A 20415-nucleotide genomic window follows, 5' to 3' on the forward strand; every position below is an offset into this window, starting at 1 on the left:
TTTAGCACAAAAGTTTGTAGTTATAATTTAAAGTAATTTTAATCGCATAAGTGCGTCTTTAAGATTCTATGCGATTATTTATCAATTTTGTTATTGGATGTCAAAAACAATGGTTCCCTATTAGAGCCATCTTAACTGATTCGACTTTCAGCCCATTGATTTGAATGAAAGTCGCATCCAAGGTGGATCATCCTGATCCGACTTCTGGCATGCAACTTATGTTTAAGGATCTTAAAGTTGAGTTGAGAGGAATCTTAATATAGTGTGGTCTTACACCGAAGGGTCCCAACGCGCATTGTAAAGATCCTGGAAAGAGAGGGCCAAGGGAACAGAAGCAGCACAAAGCGTCAGAAGGGTAGAAAAAAAGAGACTACGCAAGAAACGCCTGCGTGAAAAGCAAAGTCTTCAGTAACCTGCGGAAGACCAGAATAGTGGGGGCCTCCTGAAACTCAACAGGGAGGCTATTCCATAGTACAGCAACCTGGTTGGAGAAGGCCCAACCACCACGCCAGATCCCCTTGGGCACCCACATGTAGAGGAGATCTCTGCCGGTAGATCTGAGTGATCTGACAAGCTTGATTATGAAAACGAGAGCAGAGATGGCTTGGGGCCAGGCCTCTCATAATCTTAAACATAATACATCCTACCTCAAATAAGGTGCGATAGTGGACTGGCAGTCAATGCAAGGCGCAGAGGACAGGGGTGATATGATCCCTCAAAGGGACATCCATGAGCAGCCTAGCCGCAGCATTTTGAATAAGTTGAAGCTTCTGCACTAGCATCTTTGACAATCCCAAATAAAGAGAGTTGCAGTAGTCTAGGCAGCTACCTATCGTGGCACAGATGACAGTTCAGCACAGATGACAGTTGAGGTCAGGCGATCCAGGTCAGTGACGGAGAAGACCGGAAGAAGAAGACACATTGAAGCTACAATGAGAGACATTCTTCATTTTTAATAAAGGACTTGACAAAACCATCTCTCTTTTTTTACTTGCGCTACACTGACATTTTTTGGGGTTAATGAGTGGGTGGGGAGCCCGATCTGGGGGCTTCCAGGTTCTGATAAGTGTCCCCCCGGGTCTGCCAGGCTGCATGCTCCGATAAGGGTCAGGTGTCTCTTTTTTTGGGGGGGGGGTCCCCTCAAAAAGCATACTCAAAGGCCCTGGTATAGATCTGGGGGAGGACCCCACACCACTTTATTTTTTTTATTTTTTTTAATACATTTTGGCATGGGGATACCCTTCTAGATCCTCAGAGCACAAGTCGCATGCCACAAGTCGGATCATGATGATCCGACTTGGATGCAACATCCATTCAACTCAATAGGCTGAAAGTCGTACCAGTTAAGACAGCTCTCATAGGAATCCATTGATTTTCACATGTCAAAAAAAAAAAAATGCTTGATGCGTCTTAACGCTGTATCCAGCATTAAGCCACGTTTAGCCACGTCAGACGTTTTTACGGCTGGAATACTGGTCTTCAGAACACGCTGGGCCCTGGGTATTTTTTGAAGTTTGAAAATGCCTATGCCACTTACAGCTCCTAAAAGCCTATGTGTGCATGGACACAGAATAACATGGAGACGTGTTTTTAAGCTGCAAAATAAAAAGTCTGACGGTAAAAGCAGCTGTAAAAACGCCCTGTGTGCATGAGGCATTAAAGTCCTATTTGTTTTCAATCCTCATTTTGCGTATACATTTCTCCATGTTTCACAGGTAAGTGTTCAGGGTCATCCTGGCATAGTGCTACTTTAGGCCAGATGGGAGGCGTTAATCACTCAAACAGGTCTACACAAAGTAAGAGAAAAATCTAATGCTGGGATGTGATCTAGAGCAACCAGGGTGCCTTTTGCTGTAGGTTTCTCTGACTCTTAGTTAAACAAAGCCACAGGTTTTCATTGCGAACTATTACAACCTTTCAGCTGCCAGCGTCCCAACAACCAATGACTTCATTGGTTGATAAAGAGGATGTCAGGTTCCTTAACAACATCCTTGTTTGCCCCTCCTCTGTCCATCTCTCGCATTAAGTTAGGGATGCTAGGATACTATTCAGTAGCTGTGTGCAAAGGTTTGTTTGTGTTGTACTAAGAGATCACCTCTAATCTTTGGTGTGCTGTGTGTGTATGTTGCTGTGTTATGTAAAACCATTAGTTTTTTTTTTTTACATTTTTTAGAATGGGGTACCTCAAGATTGTGCACTTTAAAACATCTCTGGACTGAAAAAAAGGTTGTGAAACACTGATCTAAAGGGAGGGAGGAAGATGAAGGGGTAATGCCCCATTCACACCTGGACATTTGCGATCATGGGCCGAATCGCTGAAATTCTGCCCACCTCTGCAAAACTGACAAATTGCACTATGCATGTTCAGGTACCATTCATTTGCAATGGCATCTAAGCGCAGGTGCGGTTCTGCTTCAATTGTTGTGCAGAGGTCAATAAATAGAAAATGCAATCATCCCAAACAAGGCTTGCAACAAGCTTTAAGCAAAGCGGTTTGCGGTGTTGCAGCGCGATTTATCGTGGTAGAACCACACCTGCGTTTAGGTGCCTTTTCAAAATGAATGGCACCTGAACAAGAGTGGTAAGATTTGTCAGTTTTCTAGAGCGTTTTGTGATTGCAAACGCCCTTTATTTTCCAATGAACAAATTGATAGTTTTGGTCTTGTGTGAACAATGCTCTTCCACAGCTAATTCAATCTTATCCATGGAGGAAATGCTCAGCTGCCACGATCAGTTGGTTCCTCCTCTGTGCTATGCATATTTGTAAGATGAAGATATAAGGATCGTATAAACCTATTACTCAGAGGTCTATGTCAGCACATAAAACACGAAAACAATTTGTTTATTCCAGTAAGATGGAGGGTTGGATGGTGTTCTAACAAGTAATGTTTTTCTGGAATAAAATAAAAGCATTCTGAAAAGTAAAACTGCATTTCCAGCCAACACTACAGGATATACTTCCAATCATTACATTTCCTATGTCACTGCATTTGGGAAACCATTTCTAAGAAAAGAACTGATTTTGTTGCATTTGTGTTTGTAATAAAAAATTTTAAAAAAAAACTCATTAAAAAGATTTTTTTTCGGTTGTAGATGCCATAATGAAATGTTAAAGCCCATCTCTGGGCAAAAAAAAATCCATGTAATTTTTTTTCTCTTAAGCTGGGTATATATGTACAATATTGTGGCAGAGGAAATTGCTGCATCCACACCACTTGTGTGGATATGGGGGTTTGTTTTTTTTTGTTTTTTTGTTCAACCCGTTCGTTAAAAAAAAAAAAACTGTGTGTATACCCTGCATTATGAAGCAAGATATACTTGCCCAAGTTTGGTGCGGACGACTGCCAATCCAGTATTACAGATGTGCCTACACCAGCTGATCCCCTACAGTCCCATATTTGCCTAGTCAAGGGCTTTAAAATGTTTGTACATGTTTTATTTTTCTCCGTGACCTTATTGGGAGGAGTTTTTCTTACTGCCTACCCTTGTGACATCTGTACAAGAAATTGAGTGCTTAGTTATCACCAGGGCATGTAGGCACAAACCGCAATACAAATCTTAGAAGCTCAGAAGTCCTAACCCTTTTCCACCCTCTGCTAAAAATGTGTCCCTGTTGGAGAGATTTTTCATCACATCGTCCTGACAGGAAGTCAGATGGAATCTGCTCAATGGGCACAAAGACAGCAATGAAAACTTGCCAGAGATCTAAACATTTGCTGCTGCATTCAAACCAAATGAAAAGATTTGGACCTGAATTGGGCTTTAATACAAACATATCGATGTAGAAATTGGCATGAATAGATTGATGGGTGTGAAGTACTCCGCTACAGAAAATTGGGCAACATTTTTTATTTTCATACATTTTTTTTGCTTGTCCTATTATTATTATTATTATTATTATTATTATATTTATACGGGATTTATATAGCACCAACAGTTTACGCATCGCTTTACAACATGAGGGCAGATAGTACACTTAAATAGTTGGGGACTCTGTTGTCAGCTGTATTTCTTTCCCAATTGTTAATTTTCTCTATTTGCTTCTTGATAATAAACACGAGAAAGAAATGTTTAATTTTGACTGATCTGGCCCGAATGCTGCTTAAAGAAGCTGTAAAGTCTAGTGGAAGGTTTTTTACCTGAATGCATTAAAGCGGAGTTCTAACCAGAAGTGGATCTTCCGCTTTAAGGACTCCTGACCCCCTGACATGCCACATTTTTCATGTCATTTTTGTGGTGGGGGATCGGGTACCTAGTTTCGTCAAGTACCCAGCTCCCACTGCTCATGGCACCACGGCGCAGAGCGGAAGTTCTCCCTGCTCCCTCCCTGCAATCTTTTGGGACAAGTCACAGATCCCAGAAGATTTCCCAAGCCATTCAGAACGCGCAGCACAACTCGCGCATGTGCAGTGCGCACCTGGCTGTGAAGCCTCAAGCTGTCACAACCAGGTGCCCACACTTGCGAAGCCAGCGCTCCGGGGAGCGTATAAAGATAGAAGTGAGGCTTCGGGCAGCTGCATCGATGGACCGTGGGACAGGTGAGTCTGTGTTAAGTCAGCAGCTACATTTTTTGTAGCTGCTGACTTTCAATAAACACAGAAATGGGTGAAACTCCGCTTTAAGGTAAAAAAAACACTTTTGACTTTAGAACCACTTTAAACAAATCAAAGCCTGACTTACTGGTCCATCTGTGGTTGTTTGTAGCAGTCTCAGCTGCACTAAAATGTATGTATAGCTCAAAATTATTATTTTTTGTTTAGGGAAGGGTTAAAACCAGGCCCGGACTGGCCATAGGGCACACCGGGCATTTGCCCAGTGGGCCGGCACCGCCGGGCTGCATATCCATTTGGGGCCCAAGGCAGCTGCAGTAGCTGGGCTGCTCCTTGAGCCCACACGACTCACCTGGCCTCTTGCGGCCAGCCATCTATTCAATTCAGCAGTCGAGGCCGGGGGCTGGAAACTACCCAGCCGTCCCATGACCATGAAGGGGAAGGAGCTGCTATAGACCCCATCGTCTGCTACCTGCCAGAACGGTGATAAATTGGGTGCTCGTGCAGCCCCCCCGTGCAGCTGGATAGAAGGAGTGGTGGGGCAGCTGCATATAGAGGAATTGATCTTTCCATATGCGAGAGGAGGAGAAGCGGGCATTCAGTGACTGCAGGAGGAAAATGCAGAGATCGGTTCTTGTATATGCAGCTGCCCCACCGCTCCTCCTATCAAACTTCCTTTGGTGCTCTCCAGCTACACCTCCCCAAGCCCCCCCCCCCCCCCCCTGTGCTCTCTGGCTCCCCAGTGCTTTTCAGCTTCCCCTGTGCGCTCCAGCCCTCACCCCTCAGTGCTCTCCACCTCCCCCCCCCAGCCCCCCCCCCCATGGTTTACACCCCCACCAGTGATCTCCAACCCCCTGCGCTCACCAGCAATCTCTGCCACCCCCTCAGTGCTCTCCTGCCAACACTCCCCCATGCTCTCCACCCTTACCTGTGCTCTCTGCCACCCCTATGCTCTTTCCAGCCCCCCTCACCCCCAGCAGCTCTGCCAGGTTCCCCCCTTCTTTCTCCTCACGGCATCTGCGGGGGATCTGTCAGGATAGATGGTGGGGAAGGGACCGGTGTCGTGGACTGCTCAGTCTAAAATGCCCAGGCCTATTTTTTTTTGTCCCAGTTCAGGCCTGGTTAAAACCCATACCTGGTTATTTTTTTTCCCCTCTCTGTTTTGCTGGGAGAGATGCAATAGGCAGCGAAGGGAATTCCCATTTTAGACCACTGTCCCTATTAGATTTGCCCTCCTCTCTTGATTCAATTACAACTCTAATGCCGCGTACACACGATCAAACAAGCGGGTGGAAAAGTCCGGCAAACTCAAGTCCGCCGGACAATCCCCCCGTGTGTAGCCTCCGGCATACTTTTTTGACCCGAAAGTACGGCGGACTTAGAATGCCGTGTTGCACTCCAATCTTCCCGCCGGACTCGCATTTCGGCGGACAATCCGGCCGTGTGTACGCCAGTCCGCCGTACTTTTGAAATGAGCGGACTTTTCCCGCCCGGAGAAAAGTCCGCTCATTTCGAGCGGGTCTCCAGGTAGGCGGGGCCCGTGAAGGAGACGTCTCTGGCCCCGCCGCCTGGTATGGAAAAAAAATCGGCGCGGGGGTCCCCCCCAAGTCCACAACAGACCCTTGTCCGAGCACGCTACCCGGCCGGCCAGGAAAGGGGGGCGAGCAAGCGCCCCCCCTCCTGAGCCGTACCAGGCCGCGTGCCCTCAACATGGGGGGTGCCTTGGGGGAAGGGGGGGCCGCGCGGCCCCCCCTCCCCAAAGCACCTTGTCCCCATGTTGATAAGGACAAGGGCCTCTTCCCGACAACCCTGGCCGTTGGTTGTCGGGGTCTGCGGGCGGGGGGCTTATCGGAATCCGGGAGCCCCCTTTAATAAGGGGGCCCCCGGATACCGGCCCCCCACCCTATGTGAATGAGTATGGGGTACAATGTACCCCTACCCATTCACCTGTAAAATAAAAGTACAAAAAAAACACAACACACGAGATAAAATACTTTATTGCACAGCTCCGGGGGTCTTCCATCTTCGGGGGTCTTCTCGCCCTGTGACATGAACCCATGTGACATCCCCTTCCCCAAGGCACCCCCCATGTTGAGGGCACGCGGCCTGGTACGGCTCAGGAGGGGGGGGCGCTCGCTCGCCCCCCCTTTCCTGGCCGGCTGGGTAGCGTGCTCGGACAAGGGTCTGTTGTGGACTTGGGGGGGACCCCCACGCCGATTTTTTTCCGGCGTTGGGGTTCCCCTTTAAGTCCATACCAGGCGGCGGGGCCAGCGACGTCTCCTTCGCGGGCCCCGCCTACCTGGAGACGCGCTCGAAATGAGCGGACTTTCCTCCGCATGTGTGGGCGAGTCCGTTCATTTCAAAAGTAGGGCGGATAGTACGGTGGACTTAGTACGCCGTATTAGTCCGCTGAAAAAGTGCCGTGTGTGGGCAAGTAGCCCGTTCGGAAAGTCCGACGGACAGTCTGGCGGGAAGTCCGCCAGACTAAGTACGTCGGACAGCTAGCTACGTGTGTACGCGGCTTTAATTGTAGGATTTCCACATAACTTTCTGTTTCAGTAAGAATGATCAAAAGCGGATTCTATCTCATCAGCGGGGACACAGACTACAAAACAAATGAAAAATTTGCGTTACACTAAGTGAATGAATCCTGTGCTGTTTTTTTTTTTTTTTTTTTTTTTATAAATGCATAAATCTCCCAATACTGGTTTTCTTTAAATCAATGGTAAATTAATGGTTTTGCAGGGATTGTCGCCATCGGTTTAATTAATGAAGCCCTTGAACAAGGTATTCCTGATAAAACTTTAGAAGCACTTTTGTCTCCAAGTGCTAAACTTCAAGAAGTCATACCAGAAAACTCCTGGCATTACCACGATGTGCTTCATAAGGCCAAGGCCCAAAAATGCAAGGTATGATTAGTTCATTCTATGCTAATAAATGTTTTGCTATTATTTTACTTGTCATGAGATTGTTTCTGGGATCCAAGCTTTGTAATAGGCTTGCACTGTGGTTTATGTGTACTCCATTATAACATTAGCTGTTATGCTAACGTGGACCTAGGTTACCTGCAAACAGTGTAAGACAAGTCAGGCTTTCTGCTGCTGTTCTTTTGCAAAGATCCTCATTGTCATCCATTACACAGTGTCTTTGTGGACAGCTATTCTATTCCTAGACCCCGACCCCTGATGACACCATTAATGTATTTTAGTAATGAGGAGCAGAAGCGGGCAGGATATACCCTTCAAACTCTTAGCCTCTTGTGAGGCTAGAACAGCCATTCCCCAGCAGAGATAAGTGGAACCCGAGGGTTCCTCCAGTGGTTTCCTAGGGGTTCCTTATCTATGGCTGATCAACATCTCATTTAACTGTGCTTCCATAATTTCAGGGCCAACACCACTTGGTAAACCCAGCTGCATAACACCAATTATGTTTTTAGCTGTATGTAAGGGTGGAATTCTGAAAGGGTTGTGTTCTTCCTACTGACCACCAAGGTAAGGGTATTTTTTTCCCATTGACCTCTGATTTATTGGTTTTAGTAAGTGTTACCCTGAGGCCTGAAACTTATTTTAATGGTTCCTTTGGGTTGAAAAAGACTGGGCTAGAACAGGCGATGCCTAGAAATTCTACTGCTTCTATTTATTTATTTTTTACAGATTGCTTCATTACATTAAATGAATTGTATACTACCGTCAGTAACTATTAATCAAAACTGCTTGCGTAAAATATCACTGTTGGATATGTTGACACATCCATCTGAAGTTGAGGTCCTTCATGATGCCTAGGGTTTTGAAGCTGGCCTTAAAGAGGAAGTAAAGGCAGGGAAAAAAAAAACACACCCTGTAAGGCAAAGGCATAATGAGCTAGTATGCATAGCATACTAGCTCATTATGAATAACTTACCTGAGATGGAAGCTCCCGAAGTGACCCTCGTTCTTCTCCTCCTCCATCGCTGCCATCTATCCCGGAGTGGTTTCCTCTGTGACTGGCCGGAACTGCGATGACCTCACTCCCGCTCGTGCACGCGGGAGCCGCAACTAACAGCATAATCGCCGTTAGCGGCATGCTCGGTGCGCCTGCGCACTAATTTGGGGGAAGAGTTGAAATTTCTCTTTTCTATGTGAATGAAATGATTGGTGACTTTTTGTTCTTAAAGCATAACTAATGTTCCGCTGTAAGAAAAGGCAAGCAGACAGGCTTTTATTGACGAAGGGACATGCGCTGTCTCATATGCAATAAAATGCCCCTACCTGCCTGCTCGCTGTTTTTTCTGGCACTCTAAACTGAGCAGTGCATGAGCAGCACAGCTTGCAATGCCGGGCCATTCTCTGAGCGCTGCTGTGCAGGGGATTGCAAGAGGCTAATATCAGGTCAGTTTCAGGTGCAAAAATTGGTTTAAAAAATAAAATTTGTTTTTTAATAGACCCATACCATCATGGTTATTTTTAATCTTCCTGTTGGAGTTATGGTAAACATTGGTTTCCACTATAAATATGCATGATCAAAGCCCTTTTTTTCTCTCTAAAGTGAGACCCATTGCACTTAAAACAGGTCAGGCACAGTACTGTACATTTGAAATAAACAATTTAAGAAAAAGGTAATTTTACATTAAGGCTGGGTTCGCACAGATGTGACAGTTGGTCCAATGCGTCCCGGTGCACCATTTCGGGTGCGATTCGGTTCTGAATTTTTGCCTGAATTTGCACCTAAAACAGAGCCAAAAGCGCACGGGACCCTTTTCCAATGCAGACCGTGGCTGCACCGGAGCTGTGAGAACCGGCTCCTTTGAGAGTCAGGCACAGTCTCCTGTCATGCAAATTGGATGCGGAGAAATCCACATCTATATCGTATAAGTGTGAACCCAGCCTATTTACAAGTGGTTGTAAACCTTGTAGAACAACCCATTCAGTTTAAAATCGAAATGAAAGGCAAAAGAGGGATAAAACTTTTCCATGGAAGGGAGTTTAAGACTCCCGTTTAAAACTTCAGGGACTGCTTCCTCCTATGTTTCAGCATCAAGGTGGTTCCCCTGCCAACAGGGTGCTAGGGCCAGGCATAAGCCACAGAGCCAGAAGAACCCCTGGGTCCAAGATTCTTCTAAACCCAGCACCATGCCCTTCTTTTTTAGGGGACGCCCCCACTCCATTGAGTGTGGGGGGGAGGCTGCTGCACTTTGTGGAAATTTTGAGAAAAATAATTTGGTACGAGTTGGTCACCTCCATTATATCTCACGGTTACAAGCTGGTGTTGGAGGGAGTCCCCCACTCAGGTTTTCAAGATCCAGTGTTCCCTTGGATCCTCCAAAAGGAAACCTATTGCTTCAGGCACTACATCATTTAGTGCATCAAGGAGTGATTGTAGAGGTTCCGGTATCCAAAAAGGGGCACAGAGTTTTACTCAAACCTGTTTACAGTTCAGAGACCAAACTGGAACACATGGCCCATTTTGAACCCAAGATCCCTGAACAAGTATCTACTGATGCAGTCCTTTCGGATGGAGTCCGATGGACTGATACTAATATGCTCCTAAAGAGGCCGTTAAAAAGGGCTAATCCCTTGGGTTAGACCAACTATTTTGACCTTTCCTGGTTTAAAGGTATCATATTGATACCAAGCTAAGCAACATTGGTACTCTCAAAAGAGGAAGTGCTCAGATAGCGCAGTCCCTTTTTGAAGTTTTCTGCCAGCACATGTTTGCATCTGTGGGAGGATATTAGTATCAGTCCATCAATTCCTTAACTTATCACTATAATGGGGTGTGATTACAGGGTTTTTGTTCCCCACCCTCATTTTTGGAACGGATGCCTCATTGGACCTCTTGGTAGGCCCTGAGGATTCTTTAAAACTGTGATCATTTAAAGGGTGGTAATGTATTAAAGCTGAGGTCCACCCTAAAGTGGAGCTTCCGCTCATTGCAATCCTCCCCCCCTCCGGAGCCACAATTGGCACCTTTCAGGGGGGAGGGGGTGCAGGTACCTGTACAGTACAGATATCGGCACCCACTTCCGGCATAGATATCTGCAGAATCTACACCCCTTTCCGCAGAATCTACGCCCCTTTCCGAAGGTCCCCCGATGTCTGCTGGGAAACGCACGTATCCCAGAGACAGCGGGGACCATCCTTATTGCGCAGCGCGACTCGCGCATGCGCAGTAGGGAACCGGGAAATGAAGCCGCAAGGCTCCACTTCCTGATTCCCATACCCAAGATGGCGACAGCACCCGAGAGACGATCAAGAGATCGGCTTCGGGTGCCGACATTGCGGGCGTGCTGGGCGGGTAAGTGTCATTATTTTAAAAGTCAGCAGCTGCAGTATTTGTAGCTGCTGGCTTTTAAAAACAAATAAAAATAAAACGGCGGACTCCCGCTTTAAGGTCCTACAAAAGCTCCAGAAGCCACGATTGTGGTGAAACATGTAGAGGCAACCATTCTTTTGTATTATGACCACTGAGCTTTATTATGCTCCCCGTGTTTTTGTTTTTATATATATATATATATATATATATATATATATATATATATATATATATATATATATACATAATTATTTTTCTTTTTAAATGTGTCTGTTTAATAAAATTTGTATTTTTGTAATATCAATTTCCATTGATTGTTTTCACCTTTAAACTCCAATCCTGTCTTGGTAATTTTTTTTACTTATTTAACCACTTTCAGACCGGACCATTTTGCTGGTAAATGACCAGAGGTCTTTTTACACTTTGGCACTGCGCTGCTTTAACTGGTAATTGCGCGGTCATGCAATGTTGTACCCAAACAAAATTTGCGTCCTTTTCTTCCCACAAATAGAGCTTTCTTTTGATGGTATTTGATTGCCTCTGCGATTTTTATTTTTTGCGATATAAACGTAAAAAGACCGCAAATTTTGAAAAAAAATGATATTTTCGACTTTTTGTTATTAGAAAAATCCAATAAACTCAATTTTAGTCATACATTTAGGCCAAAATGTATTCAGCCACATGTCTTTGGTAAAAAAAAAGTCAATAATTGTATATTTATTGGTTTGCGCAAAAGTTGTCACATCTACAAACTAAGGTACGTTTTCTGGAATTTACGCAGCTTTTAGTTTACGACTGCCTATCTCATTTCTTGAGGTGCTAAAATGGCAGGGCAGTACAAAACCCCCCCAAATGACCCCATTTTGGAAAGTAGACCCCCTAAGGAAATTGATAAGAGGCATGTTGAGCCCATTGAATATTTTATTTTTTTGCCTCAAGCGATTGAATAATGACAAAAAAAAAAATTTTTTTTTTTTTTTACACAAAGTTGTCACTAAATGATATATTGCTCACACATGCTATGGGCGTATGTGAAATGACACCCCAAAATAAATTCTGCTGCTTCTCCTGAGTATGGGGATACCACATATGTGGGACTTTTTGGGTGCCTAGCCGCGTACGGGGCCCCGAAAACCAAGCACCGCCTTCAGGCTTTCTAAGGGCGTAAATTTTTGAGTTCACTTCTCACTACCTATTACAGTTTTGAAGGCCATAAAATGCCAAGATGGCACAAAACCCCCACAAATGACCCCATTTTAGAAAGTAGACACCCCAAGCTATTTGCTGAGAGGCATGTTGAGTTCATGGAATATTTTATATTTTGCCACAAGTTGCGGGAAAATTACAAACTTTTTTTTTTTTTTTTTTTTTTTTTAACAAAGTTGTCACTAAATGATATATTGCTCATGCATGCCATGGGCATATGTGAAATGACACCCCAAAATAAATTCTGCTGCTTCTCCTGAGTACGGGGATACCACATATGTGGGACTTTTTGGGAGCCTAGCCGCGTACGGGGCCCCGAAAACCAAGCACCGCCTTCAGGCTTTCTAAGGGCGTAATTTTTTGATTTCACTCCTCACTACCTATTACAGTTTTGAAGGCCATAAAATGCCAAGATGGCACAAAACCCCCACAAATGACCCCATTTTAGAAAGTAGACACCCCAAGCTATTTGCTGAGAGGCATGTTGAGTCCATGGAATATTTTATATTTTGCCACAAGTTGCGGGAAAATTACAAACTTTTTTTTTTTTTTTTTTTTTTTTTCCACAAAGTTGTCACTAAATGATATATTGCTCACGCATGCCATGGGCATATGTGAAATGACACCCCAAAATAAATTCTGCTGCTTCTCCTGAGTATGGGGATACCACATATGTGGGACTTTTTGGGAGCCTAGCCGCGTACGGGGCCCCGAAAACCAAGCACCGCCTTCAGGCTTTCTAAGGGCGTTACAGTTTTGAAGGCCATAAAATGCCAAGATGGCACAAACCCCCCCCAAATGACCCCATTTTGGAAAGTAGACACCCCTAAATTTAGGGGTACACTAGTGAGACTAGGTAATAAATGGCGGGTGCCCTGAAACTATAAAAAAATAACTAACCAACCAGCGTCACCTGTAACAGTTATATGGTGATCACTGGTGAAAGGGTTAACTAGGGGGCAATTAGGGGGCTTTATGCGGTAGTATATGGGGGTCCCTGGCGCTATAAAAAGCTGCAGCGAACCTAAATACCTACCTGCCTAACTAGCGTCACCTGTGACACTAATACAGCGATCAGAAAAACGATCGCTTATTAGGCTGGGTTCACACTGGAGCGATGCGGGAACGCCACGAATGCGCGGCGGGTTCCCGCATCGCATGCCTCCCGGCGGCAGTTCACACTGCCCTATGCGAACTGCTGGGAGTGTCAGTGAAATGTTACTGACACCCCCAGATCAGTTCGCATATCGCAGTGCGATCTGCAAACTCGGATCGCATGGTGTGAACACCCATGCGATCCCATTCTGCTGCGGGCCAAAAAAAGGGTCCCGTGCGAATTTGCGGCGGGTGCGGCGAATGGCTGAACTCGAATCGCACAGAGATCGGATGTGATTTGCACTGCAGTGCGGTGCGAATCACATCCGTTCTCATAAACCGCTGCAATGTGAACCCAGCCTTAGTGACACTGGCGACGGGGGGTGATCACGGGGTTAAACCTTTATTGGGGGGGTTAGGGGGGTACCTTAGAACTAAAGGGGGCTAACCCTAACTGCCCTAACAGTTATTAGTCACAAATGACACCCGCCGGGTGATCAGGGGGTTAAACCTTTATTAGGTAATAAATGGCGGGTGCCCTGAAACTATAAAAAAATAACTAACCAACCAGCGTCACCTGTAACAGTTATATGGTGATCACTGGTGAAAGGGTTAACTAGGGGGCAATCAGGGGGCTTTATGCGGTAGTATATGGGGGTCCCTGGCGCTATAAAAAGCTGCGGCGAACCTAAATACCTACCTGCCTAACTAGCGTCACCTGTGACACTAATACGGCGATCAGAAAAATGATCGCTTATTAGGCTGGGTTCACACTGGAGCGATGCGGAAACGCCGCGAATCCGCGGCGGGTTCCCGCATCGCATGCCTCCCGGCGGCAGTTCACACTGCCCTATGCGAACTGCTGGGAGTGTCAGTGAAATGTTACTGACACCCCCAGATCAGTTCGCATATCGCAGTGCGATCTGCAAACTCGGATCGCATGGTGTGAACACCCATGCGATCCGATTCTGCTGCGGGCCAAACAAAGGGTCCCGTGCGAATTTGCGGCGGGTGCGGCGGGTGTGGCGGGTGCGGCGGGTGCGGCGAATGGCTGAACTCGAATCGCACAGAGATCGGATGTGATTTGCACTGCAGTGCGGTGCGAATCACATTCGTTCTCATAAACCGCTGCAATGTGAACCCAGCCTTAGTGACACTGGCGACGGGGGGTGATCACGGGGTTAAACCTTTATTGGGGGGGTTAGGGGGGTACATTAGAACTAAAGGGGGCTAACTCTAACTGCCCTAACAGTTATTACAGTCACAAATGACACCAATGCAAAAAAAAAAAAAAAAAAAAAAAAAATGACATTGGTGTCACTGTGACTGGGGGGCAGGGGTAATTGGGGGGGTAAAGGGGGGGTGTGAGTGTGCCTGGCATGTTCTACTGTGTGTGTGAGTGTTGGTGCAACTTACTGATCCGCTCTCCTCCGTGTCGGAACGAAAAATACCGACACGGAGGAGAGAATACATCACTTCCTCTCCTGTGTTTACATTACAGGAGAGGAAGTGATGTCACCGGGGATTTCTATTCGTCGGGAGCGATCGCGAGGGGGTGGAAATGAATGAATGGCCGTCCCCTCGTCCGGGATCGCTCCCGTACGAATACCGACCGCCGCAGGCACCGGGCGGGGGCCCGATCGGGCCCCCGACCCGCGGGAGGCAAGGGACGTACATGTATGTCCTTATGCCTGCCCGTGCCATTGTACCGACGTACATCGGCGTGCGGCGGTCGGCAACTGGTTAAAGGAGGTGGTGTATATAGTGAACTCTCCAACCTCAAATACTAAATTTACCCAGACACCTTTTTTTGTTTTACCAAAATGACCCAAAAAGGGTCAGGCAGCCTCCAAGGCTTTCAGTGCAAATTGGGTCTGTCAATTGATCATTCAGACCTACGGTCTGAAACGTGAAGCTCCTCCATTTAGGGTGAGAGCTCATTCTACCAGGGGTGTAGGAACCTCTTGGGCTTTTCGCCATCAGGTATATGTGGCTCCGATTTGTAAGACTGCTACTTGCTTTTCAGTGCTCCCCTCAAGGCTATTGCTCTGGGATGGCCCAGTAGGTAATGAGTATTAGCCCGACTCTGTGTCCCATGATGTATGAAAAATAAAATTTAGGATTTTTTCATTATGCCTACCTGTGAAATCCTTTTCTTTGAGTACATCATGGGACACAGATCCCTCCCTTTTTTTGAGGAGTCGGTGCTTGCTACAGAACTGAAGTGCTTCTTGTGTGAGAAGGGTTATATAGGGGATCACTTCCTGTCTGAAGACCTTTGGTCTACCAGTGTCCATTCACCTGGAGATGGAGTATAACCCAGTAGGTAATGAATATTATCCTGGCTCCTGTGTCCCATGATGTACTCAAAGAAAAGGATTTTACAGGTAAATATGACCAAAAAAATTATATTTTTTTGCTAAGGGGACAGACCAATGTCACTGCATCAAAGGGACAATGGATGGGACCATATACTGTCATCTCTTGATTGAGAACACAACCCCCCCCCCCCCCCCCCCCCCTCAGTCAGGGAAATCAAAATGGGGCTTGGATGGTTATTTCAGCATGACAATAACCCAAAACATTTGGCCAAGGCAACAAAGGAGTGGCCCAAGAAGAAGCATATTAAGGTCCTGGAGAGGCCTAGCCAGTCTCCACACCTTAATCCCATAGAAAATATGTGGAGGGAGCTAAAGGTTTGCGTTACAGTATCAAATGTTCAACTCGAAACCCTAATGACTTGGAGAGGATCTGCAAAGAAGAGTGGGATAAAATCCCTCCTGAGGTGTGTGCAAACCTAGTGGCCAACTACAAGAAATGTCTGACCTATGTGATTGCCAACAATGGGGTTTTGCCACCAAGTACTACGTCATGTTTTGCGAAGGGATCAAACACTTTTTCCCTCACCGTAGCTACTTTATTACTCCTTTTTTCTCCTGTAAAGTACAGTGCTATTTTCAGTTTATTGGAGTTCTACTTTAATATTTAGGTGGAGGATGATGGAAGCAGCCCATGTGTAATGTGCACCCAGCTTTGTGACTATCCCATGCTGTAGTGTTCTTCCATGTCCATGTGGAAGTTGTAGGCTTACATATTGAAGTGAATGGGGTATCGTACACATTTCTTCAGTCAGCAGGAAGGCAAGGCAATCGGTAAAGAAACCTTGCACTCCTTTTGTATATTGCTTTTATGCAGCTTATGTATCTACCATATAACAAAATTTTTTATCAGTTTTTGTTCCGGCAGGGAACATGTTTGACCCCCTCAGCAGTCCGCAAACACTAGATCCTTCATTGCTTAATCATGTCATTGTTGCTTAATCATGTGTTTGAAATTCGCCCAGCTGTGAAATAGGATGTAGATCTCTGCTTGTTTAAGTAAGGTTCTACATCATTGCAAGATGAAAGGTAAATATAAACATTGGTTGGTTTATGTGGAATAGCAGGCTATGAACTGACAAACATTGATGGTAGTGGGCGACCATCCAACTCCTTTAGATTAATGGAGCAACGTATACACATGACTCATAGCAATGCTATAGCAGGAGGACTGACCCTAACTGTAAGGTTATGTTAGCGTTTCTTTGCAGTAAGAATAAAACAAGCGGGAAATAAAAAATTGCAGCTTGCCGAGTCTTTCCTGTGGTTTCCTGCAAAAGCACTTTCCTTAGGGATGAATGGTAACACATGTGAAAGCATATCTAATCGCATTGCATTGCAGCTGCTCTGCTTGTAAAAAGAAGCAGAATCCTGTTGATTAAAAGAGCAGTAACATCAATCTTTAGACAGTAATTACTCTCCGATGTATGTATAGCCAGGAAAACCGAGCATGATGAGGGCAATTCAATGAGGAATTTGCGCCACATTTTTGGAAGTATGTAGTCGGAAGCCTTTTTGTTGAATTCACGAAAACCACGCAACATTGTGCATGTGACAAATTGATGAATCCGAGGAATTCAGGTAGTTCTTCTTTGTGCCACTTTTAGTGTATGTATGGTGCTACAGATTCATAAAGAAATACATCCATCTCGGTGATAAAGTGGCGATAAATGAGACCTATTCTGTATTGGAATAAATTGTTGATTGTATAGTACGTGTTCATTTTGTCATTGTGTTTGAGACAATTCTGCAGCACAATTTGTCTTTCGGTTCCTCATAAAACTGCTATTTCATACATTTCCATTGCTTTTCCATGTCCTCTATCACCACATTTTAAAACTGTGTTACGTGTTGCAGAGACTCGGTCTCTGGCGAGATGAGGGGAAAACTGCTTCAGCTATGAAACGCAGACACATACCTGCATCAGTCTTCCAAACCAAATGATCGTGGCAAAATGCCAGACGGTTTTCACAGGTAAAGAAAAATCTATGTGGATCTGTGCAGCATACACGTCACTGGAGGATGGGTAGGTGTTTTTCTGTCATTTAGATATCTACCATCCATGGCCAACCTAACGAGGGCTGAGGATAAAATGTAATGCCATTGTCAAGCTACTCTGCAGGGATTGGGGGAGGGGGGGAGAAATGTTGTTAATGTAGAAAACATTACCTGTAATCCCTATGATTGGATAATCATGGTGATCGCATAATTAGGGACCACACAGGTCTATCCCCTTGTCTTCTTTTTAGTACCTAAGACTACTATTTGCTTCCACTAGTGCACTCTGCTGCAACCTAAAAAGAAAAATGCTTAACCAATGCTTCAGCAGCACGGGGAACTTTCTGGGTTTACAATTGGATGGGTGAGAAGGGGTTTAATTCAGTGTGAATGAAAGAGTCAATTTATCTAATGCCAAAGCATTTATTTTTTGTTTTAGACAGGTTTGGGAATATTTTAAATATTGTCATGCGTTTCCCTCTTTGGGAAAATCACCCTCCGTTTGCCCTGCTGACGCTCACAGTAGGCAGTAGGTGATGGGAGATCCAAAAGTCTATTCCTGTCACAGCTGGCAGGTAGCAGATATAAGAATGGGGGGTGAGGGATAGTATTCCATGGAGGACAACTGATGAAGTGACAGCTGTCTAGGGGTAGACACCCTGTCATTCTGAAGGGATTTCCTCTAACTTCCTGTTGTGTCTCCAGGAAGAGAAGCCTCTCCAAATGGGATAATCCCCAAAAAATTGCCAAAAAAAAGAAATGCTTTGCATGCATTTTAATCATTTACTACTCCCAAAAAAATTTGAATTCGAGATAGTTGAATGTTTGTCTGTACCTAGTGTGATTTCTGCCTGCTCTGCTATCGGCATTACTCAAGTCAGACGGGTTATGTTGACATCACAGAATTTGCCCCTAGCACACAGTAGGCGATCAACATCCTCTACTTTGCATGTTTATTTGTAGAGAGAGTGTTCATTCCCTCCGCTCAGGTCTCCAATTACACACACTCCTCTCAGTGCTGTGCAGTGTGTGATGTCAGATCCCTGCCTGCAGTAGCTGATAAATAGCCTTTGATCTATGTTTTTTGAAGGCTGGAGAGAAGACTCCAAATAGGTACAAATTGTGTAGGAAGATTTGTTTCATTTGTGTATCCCCTGATGGTAGTCGCTTCACTGGCATATCTTGGGGTTTACAACCAGTTTAGATTTCCCCTTAATATCAGGGCAGCTCCATTTATCTATCCTGGACGTGTTCTTGTGCATAAAATTGTTCTTCATTAGATGGGAACATGACAGTCTATACTGTGGACCAAAGATGGACCTTCCATATACTGTAAGGATTTTTTTTTTGGTTCATAACTTCTGAAATAGACTACAAAAGACCTTAAATTCTTTTTGATTTAAAGAAAAAAAAAAACTTTATCAGAAGTAAACCATACGGCATTCCAGGACAGTGTAGACAAACTTCAACATGTACATAATTGCACATTTGAGAAGAAAAGATGATACAGACAATACAGTGCCAATTATCCTTCCTCCAACAAAACATCTTCACAATGAAACATCAAAGGTGCCCACAGAGAAACAGTTGGCAACTCGGAGGTCAGATAATTCATACCTCTATGGTCTACCAGGGCATTAAAAGTAAATTCTCATTCTTGCCAACAACATGACTGTCAGGAAATGATTTAGGACGGGGCAGCCAATGCAAACGATTACTTTGGAGAAGTATACAGTATTGCCACTACAACACCCCAATTAGCAATCTACCAGCACCATTTTGGAACAGAATACTTTGTCATTCCCAAAGGAAAATTGTTGGATGAATTGTATATACAAACTCTTTAAGTGTAATCTAGGTTGTTAAGCAAGTTTGCATTTTTTTTTGCCACCCTTATGGCAAACTTTTGTCACAAAGCCAAAGCTGACTTTGTTCAGACATGCCTCCACATTCTAACTATAGTAATTCTGCAATTCTCTGCCACAAGAAAAAGACCAAGGACAGTTCTTCCTTTCCTGGAATTGAGGAGAACATAAACTATCTATCGCTTAACATTTTCTCTATTCGCCTCCGACCACACAGCTTTATTCTGTTGTCATTGTAAAGTGTCTCTTCTCACTAACTCCATGGAAACTAGAAGCTATTTTTGCTCTGTCAATGTGTTTTACTTATTATAATTGCAGTGTGGAAGGGCCCAGTGTACACTTTCAGCCCAATTAAAACAAACTCTTTAGTGTAGGGATATTAGAATGGTGAGGGTAATATTGTGCTTATATATCAGTCCAGTGATGCACTAGGACTAGAAAACCCTCTGATCTGCCTTTTTAGGATTGTAACGTCATAATTCTGTAGTATAGTTTCTAGTACAAAAAGAATAACTTAATTTCTATGCAAACCTAAGAAACTAGCTTACTACTCCTTCGATATGGTGGCAGCATTGGTTTTCTCTTTTTCATGTTTCCCCCCCCCCCCCCCCTTTTTCACGTTTTTTTACCCTTTATTTTAACCTGGTAATCCTGCCATCAACTCCTTTTCTGTCCTAGAATGACGATCATACTGAGAGGTAGTATCACCCTTGGATAGGGGGGTGTTAAGCCTACCTAACACCATGTCAGGATTCCATAACACCTACCTCTCTCCTCCAGAATGGGAGAGGTGTTTTGTGGAAATAGCATGAAATAATGCTAACTGATAACCATGTGGAGGCAGAAAGTACAGGAAGTTACCAGCTCCCAATATTTCTAGCTGGGTGTACAGCTTTATTTTATTCTTTGTTTGCATTTGTTGAACAGATATGATAAAACGCTTTCAATTCTGTGTTTACCAGACCATACAGACCTCCTCTCTGGAGAGCAGATGCTTGAGAGGGGATTTAATATCAATACACAAATATACTG

At 44.8% G+C, this 20415-nt stretch overlaps 1 protein-coding gene across 4 annotated transcripts in view; it reads left to right on the plus strand.

Moving 5' to 3' along the window:
- IQGAP2 (IQ motif containing GTPase activating protein 2) overlaps positions 1 to 20415 on the plus strand; it is a 401604-nt gene that overhangs the window by 251303 nt on the left and 129886 nt on the right. For all 4 annotated transcript variants that reach the window (XM_077462564.1, XM_077462563.1, XM_077462566.1 and 1 more), the window contains one exon: positions 7296 to 7459. In XM_077462564.1, the coding sequence (XP_077318690.1) occupies positions 7296 to 7459 (164 nt within the window). The remainder of the gene's footprint in view (positions 1 to 7295; positions 7460 to 20415) is intronic.

Source organism: Lithobates pipiens, unplaced genomic scaffold (assembly GCF_037356315.1).
Source record: "Lithobates pipiens isolate NorthernLeopardFrog02 unplaced genomic scaffold, aLitPip1_a1.2 Scaffold_3, whole genome shotgun sequence".
Taxonomy (NCBI): domain Eukaryota; kingdom Metazoa; phylum Chordata; class Amphibia; order Anura; family Ranidae; genus Lithobates; species Lithobates pipiens.